Raw genomic sequence first — 6,709 nt, forward strand, 5'->3', positions numbered from 1 at the left:
ATCATGCGAATAACAAATCATTTTTTTGTAAAGATCTTTCAGGTAGGCAAGAACCTGTTTTTTTTTCGTTTTGAACAACTATAATAGAGCTGGCAAATGGTTGGCTCCTTCTTACAAGTCATTCAAAAGAATAGAACAGCTCCGTGATGTCTAGCACTCGAAAGCAATATGCTTCATTTCAAAGAAGGAAAAACAAAAAGACTCATTTGACAGAATAATAGGGCCAGTTCAACAACAAAATAGGCAACGTCGCAGAAAAATACTACTCTAATGAGCTGGATCATTTTCTTGTACCAAATCTGAGGAAATCTGAGAGGATGAGATGGGTCGGAGCAGCTTATTACTTCCTTTCTGGTTTAGGGTCTTGAGCAGCAGCACATGCCTCCTCTCCCATGGTGCCTTCCACGCTCGCCATGGCCGGTGATAGGGTTCAGGTTCCTCTTGCCTGCTAGGTCGCCATGGCCGCGGGCTAGGGAGGGAGGGACTGCTGCTGGTGTGGCCATGGCATCGAGCTAGGGTTTCGTCCTGAGCTGCTGGATTCGATCTGGGGTGTAGGGAGAGAAGGGTGGCGTAGAAGGCGGAGGCCGGAAGGTCGCCGACGAGTCTGGGAGTGGGGAGCTCGCCGGTTGTCGGAGAGGGAGGTGGTCATTGGCGGCTGGATGGGGATGGGGATGGGATGGGGATGGGGATGAGATGGGGTTGGGGTTGGGGTTGGGGGCGGGGTTGGTTGGGAATCGGGAAGGAGGGCCTATCGTCTCTACTGGTTGGTGTTTGGTTATCTTAAAAATCATTTTTAATTGGCACCGATGGGCCTGCCCGCTGCAATAGTTCAAAACCATGAAAAATTTCATGTGGTCTTGGCGGGCCTGTACGCGCCGGTTCGAAACGAATTTTCCTTCTGGCGCGGACCAACAAGAGCGCGCGAGCCATAGAAGGTTTTCGTCATCGACGAATGCTTCTGATTGGTCAGCGTTGAGCTCTCATGGATCGATCCCCTCCTTCCATTTGGTCCATTCATTTTTTCGAATCCAACGACATACACTTCACGTCACGTGGATCATGCTCATTGCTCTCTGTATATCCCGTTTAACGATTCTAGCCTAAACTTCCTTCACCTATTATATATAAATCTAAATGTAAAACCTAATAAACATGTTCAATACAAATATACTCCCTTCGTCTGGAATTACTTGTCGTAAAAGTAATAAAAATAAATGTATCTACAACTAAAATAAACCTAGATACATCCATTCCAAACGAAGGGACTACGAAACTAAGAAGACGTTCAACTTTGTTGGTATAAGTTTTTTCTTCATGTCTACCTCGTCCCGTGTTCCTCCCTCGTCTGATGGTGGACACCCGACTAGTCCCTATAAATTTGACCATCAACTTTGTTGGTATAAGTTTTTTCTTCATGTCTACCTCTCCTTTTGTTGCTATTATTTTGTCCCTATAAAAGGCACAGTGTCCACAACAGCAGCGATCAATTCATTGCATGCAATGGTATTAATTAGAAAAATTAACATTTTTTTTTCTTTTTTTTCTCTTCGTCTTGGCCGCGATGCACAACCTAAGATGACCTATACACCAAGAAGGAGGAAGTACCTCTCCTTGATACTACCCATAGTGGGAGTAACATAGGTAGTACTCCCTCAATCTGGGTTTTATAGAGCATGTGCTTAGTTCAACTTTGTTGATTCCATGCTTCATGGCGGTAAACGGGCTCAATGCAGTAAGGATCCCGGTGGGATGGTGGATTGCCACTGGAGATAACCCTCCGACTCCATACGTTGGAGGCTCTCTCCAAGCCTTGGACAATGCCTTTCGATGGGCAGAGTACGTAGTCTAATTCACGAAATTGATTTTTTTCGAAACTTATCAATACAAAATTAAAGGAATTATGAATTAATCAACACATTTGTGGATGTATTTGTAGGGCACGCAAGCTAGGAGTGATCATAGGCTTGCAAGAAGCTCTTCGGTTGGGATTATTTCTCAATCAACTTTCACTTTTGGCTATGTTGATGCAATTTCAAACAATGCTTTAGGTTGAATGGCCTACCACAGGAAGCTTCCGTGTCCTTGTACCTTTCTTACAGAATTTCTACCACAAGGAGTTTTTCCACATGGTTTCTCACGAAAGGTTTTTAATGAGGCAATATCAATGCAAGCATGGACGATATATGTCATTTTCTCTTTATTTTCCCACTGGGTTTTAGAAGGAGTTTTTCATGGCATATTGTATGTTTTCTTCTCAATTTTTTCCACAGGGTTTTGGAGGAGAACATTTCAAAGATGATGGGTCTCAAGGACAAGCGAGGATTAGGGGGTGTTAGGATTTATTTTAAACTAATTATAATAATTAGGGAATAATCCTCCCTTGTACAGAACCGCTTCGTGCGGGTTGCTAGCCAACCGACGCGACGGTTTTTTCACGACCCCCACGAGCGGACGCATCCGTTCGTGGCGACGGTTAATTCCCTGTGTATTTAATCCTCATGGATCATCAATGAAAGAGACAGTTCGATCAAATCATACTTTCACAGATGCATGTGCTCTCTCATCGCGACTCTCTCCCTTCCTAATCAAAGAATAGATAAAACGAATAGACCATCTGATTTAAAACAAGAGTCCATGTGAATATGCACTTCCATATACACACGCGTGCTTATCCTACTAATCCATGGCTCTAACGCAGTTTGTTAGCTGCACGCATGAGTGCGTGCGTGGCTCTTTGCTTATCCTACTAATCCACGCCAATATATCTTTCTTTCCCCAATAAATACACACGGCCGGCGGTGCGTGCGTGCATCCTTTCTTCTCCCTAGCTAGCAGCTTCTCGCCATGGAGCGCGTGTCGTGGCAACCACTTGCGCTCCTCCTCCTCGCGGCGGCCGCGGCCGTCGCCAGCGGCACTGAGGTCGGGTACGACGGCCGGTCGATGGTCATCGATGGCGAGCGCCGCCTCCTCATCTCCGGCTCCATCCACTACCCCAGGAGCACGCCAGAGGTATGCATTGCACACGGAGCAGCAGATGAATACACCATCGTCTCGTCTTAGTTTCCATGAATGAATTGTAAGTCTCGATCGTTGCTTGCCTGCAGATGTGGCCGGATCTGATCAGGAAGGCCAAGGAGGGCGGGCTGGACGCCATCGAGACGTACGTCTTCTGGAACGGCCACGAGCCTCGCCGCCGGCAGTACAACTTCGAGGGCAGCTACGACATCGTGCGCTTCTTCAAGGAGGTCCAGGACGCCGGCATGTACGCCATCCTCCGCATCGGCCCCTACATCTGCGGCGAGTGGAACTACGGCGGCCTGCCGGCATGGCTGCGCGACATCTCCGGCATGCAGTTCCGCATGCACAACAACCCCTTCGAGGTACCCACACTGCTAGCAGATCCTTCCCAACAATATAATGGTTTTCCTTGGAGGTCAAAATACGACCAAGTTATTGATGCTTGCAGCAAGAGATGGAGACCTTCACGACCCTCATCGTCGACAAGCTCAAGGAGGCCAAGATGTTCGCCGGACAGGGAGGCCCCATCATCCTCTCTCAGGTACGTAGTAACTAACTAATATTAATTATGTGAAACTTATCTAGCTTGCATTCCTAGCTACTTGTCGTCGACAAAAGAGTGGATCAGTGAATATAACATATATATATGTGAACAATTTACATATATAGATCGAGAACGAGTACGGGAACGTCATGGACAAGCTCAACAACGACGAGTCGGCGTCTGAGTACATCCACTGGTGCGCCGCCATGGCCAACAAGCAGAACGTAGGCGTGCCGTGGATCATGTGCCAGCAGGACCAAGACGTCCCACCCAACGTGGTCAGCGCATGCACATTTTCATCTTTCCTATTTTTGTCTCTACCAATTATTATTCTTCTTTCTTCCCAAGTGTAAAACAAAAAAAACTCAATGCTAAGTCTTCTTAATTACTAGATCAACACCTGCAACGGCTTCTACTGCCACGACTGGTTCCCCAAGAGGACCGACATCCCCAAGATCTGGACTGAGAACTGGACTGGCTGGTACCCTACATATATATATACCTGGATCAACCTTTATATATTAATTTTCCTTCTTTTTTTCTTATGGAACCTACATGCATATGCGCGAAATTGGTTAGCACGTTCTACTATATGTTGAATGAAGTTCAGATTGCTCTTACATTTTATCCACGATATATAATTAGGTTCACAGCCTGGGACAAGCCTGATTTCCACCGGTCCGCCGAAGACATCGCCTTCTCTGTTGCCATGTTCTTCCAGACGCGAGGATCGCTCCAGAACTACTACATGGTGATTGATTTATAACTAATCTATACTTTTCTCTTCTACATTAATTTCCATCCTCTAGCAGGCTGGCATGAACTGAATTTTACATCATTTGACATGTTGATCGTCAATTTATATGTGATCAGTACCATGGTGGCACCAACTTTGGCCGCACGTCGGGTGGCCCATACATCACAACCAGCTATGACTACGATGCCCCTCTCGATGAGTACGGTACGTGAACCATCTCTTGTTGTTCCTTCAATTCATATATTCGTCCCAAGCTTATTTGCATCTTGTAAATTAATAATTAGTGTCAATATGCAAATCATATTCATTATCCTTTTATGTTTTTGTTTTCAGGTAACATCAGGCAGCCAAAATACGGGCACCTCAAGGACCTCCACAATGTCCTCAAGTCCATGGAGAAGATCCTACTCCATGGGGACTACAAGGACACCACCATGGGCAACACCAACGTCATGGTAACTAACATGCATTCACATACAATACAAAAATCCTAGCACTGTTTTTAATGGTGTTCACAACAAAATTGATCCATTTGGTTCATCAATATCTACACTAGGTTACCAAGTACACGCTGGACAACTCCTCTGCCTGCTTCATCAGCAACAAGTTCGACGACAAGGAGGTCAATGTGACCCTCGACGACGGCGCAACCCATGTCGTGCCCGCATGGTCCGTGAGCATCCTGCCGGACTGCAAGACCGTCGCGTACAACAGCGCCAAGATCAAGACACAGACGTCGGTGATGGTGAAGAGGCCGGGGGTGGAAACCGTGACGGATGGCCTTGCTTGGTCGTGGATGCCCGAGAACCTCCATCCTTTCATGACGGACGAGAAGGGTAACTTCAGGAAGAACGAGCTGCTCGAGCAGATCGCGACGTCGGGCGACCAGAGCGACTACCTATGGTACAGGACAAGGTAATCAAACATCTTGATGCTTAATACAGAACTACACTGTTGCATAAGATTGAAATATAAATTAATCTCTGGTGATGATCAAAATGTGCAGCTTGGAGCACAAGGGGGAATCGAACTACAAGTTGCACGTGAACACGACTGGCCATGAGCTCTACGCTTTCGTCAATGGCAAGCTTGTTGGTGAGCGTCCCAATATACTCTGAGTGGTTTGCACACTGATGGATTAATGAACTTGATCAAGCTAATGTTAATTGATTTGATTAATTGGCATGCAGGGAGGCACTACGCTCCTAATGGCGGATTCGTCTTCCAAATGGAGACACCGGTGAAGCTCCACTCTGGCAAGAACTACATCTCCCTCCTCAGCGCCACCATCGGGCTCAAGAACTATGGTGCTCTGTTCGAGATGATGCCCGCCGGCATCGTGGGAGGGCCGGTGAAGCTCGTCGACACCGTCACCAACACCACCGCCTACGACCTCTCCAACAGCTCCTGGTCCTACAAGGCCGGCCTCGCCGGCGAGTACAGGGAGACCCACCTCGACAAGGCCAAGGACCGCAGCCAATGGAGAGGCGGCACCATCCCGGTGCACCGCCCCTTCACCTGGTACAAGGCGACCTTTGAGGCCCCCACCGGTGAGGAGCCCGTGGTGGCGGACCTGCTGGGGCTCGGCAAGGGCGTGGTGTGGGTCAACGGCAACAACCTGGGCCGCTACTGGCCGTCATACGTCGCCGCGGACATGGACGGCTGCCGGCGGTGCGACTACCGCGGCACATTCATGGCGGATGGCGACGGGCAGAAGTGCCTCACTGGCTGCAACGAGCCGTCCCAGAGGTTCTACCATGTGCCACGGTCGTTCCTCAAGGCCGGCGAGCCCAACACGATGGTGCTGTTCGAGGAGGCCGGCGGCGACCCGACGAGGGTGAGCTTCCACACCGTCGCTGTCGGGGCGGCGTGCGCGGAGGCCGCCGAGGTCGGCGACGAGGTGGCGCTGGCGTGCAGCCATGGCAGGACCATCTCCAGCGTGGACGTGGCCAGCCTCGGCGTCACGCGCGGCAAGTGCGGCGCGTACCAGGGCGGCTGCGAGTCCAAGGCGGCGCTGGCGGCGTTCACGGCAGCGTGCATCGGCAAGGAGTCGTGCACGGTGCGGCACACGGAGGACTTCCGCGCCGGGTCCGGGTGTGACTCCGGCGTGCTCACCGTGCAGGCAACCTGCTGATCCCCACATGAACCAAGGAATAAATTATAGTTAGTGTCGTTTAGGCTTAGTGTTAGCTAACGTCAATCAGGAGCTAGGCATATGTGTTAGGGGGCTAAGTAATTAGCCCAGAACAATTACATGGTTCGCTTCATGTGATTTTCGATGGAGATCATCGAGGTTAAACCAAGAATTTTTCGCCTCCTCGATCAGTTTGCTATAGGGTGAAGATTTTCGGTTGAAGAAACAGGCAGACAATACATATGCGTTGGTAATT

The 6,709-nt window shown here is 49.1% G+C and overlaps 1 protein-coding gene across 1 annotated transcript; it reads left to right on the forward strand.

Annotated features, from left to right (window-relative positions):
- The first annotated feature begins 2,844 nt into the window (after positions 1 to 2,844).
- On the forward strand, positions 2,845 to 6,453 carry LOC123395075 (beta-galactosidase 1-like). Its single transcript, XM_045090009.1, has 11 exons — positions 2,845 to 3,009; positions 3,105 to 3,380; positions 3,467 to 3,559; positions 3,688 to 3,840; positions 3,955 to 4,043; positions 4,208 to 4,313; positions 4,436 to 4,523; positions 4,653 to 4,774; positions 4,876 to 5,234; positions 5,326 to 5,414; positions 5,510 to 6,453. The coding sequence occupies exons 1-11, from the start codon at positions 2,845 to 2,847 to the stop codon at positions 6,451 to 6,453; spliced, it is 2,484 nt and encodes an 827-aa protein (XP_044945944.1).
- Positions 6,454 to 6,709: the final 256 nt, after the last annotated feature.

Source organism: Hordeum vulgare, chromosome 1H (genome assembly GCF_904849725.1).
Source record: "Hordeum vulgare subsp. vulgare chromosome 1H, MorexV3_pseudomolecules_assembly, whole genome shotgun sequence".
Lineage (NCBI taxonomy): Eukaryota > Viridiplantae > Streptophyta > Magnoliopsida > Poales > Poaceae > Hordeum > Hordeum vulgare.

Bases quoted from the DNA above. Each gene is read 5' to 3' on its own strand.
- LOC123395075 (XM_045090009.1), top strand. From the start codon at position 2,845: ATGGAGCGCGTGTCGTGGCAACCACTTGCGCTCCTCCTCCTCGCGGCG. The intron at 3,841-3,954 runs GTCAGCGCATGC...CTTAATTACTAG, and splicing joins AAGACGTCCCACCCAACGTG to ATCAACACCTGCAACGGCTT. The intron at 4,775-4,875 runs GTAACTAACATG...TATCTACACTAG, and splicing joins TGGGCAACACCAACGTCATG to GTTACCAAGTACACGCTGGA.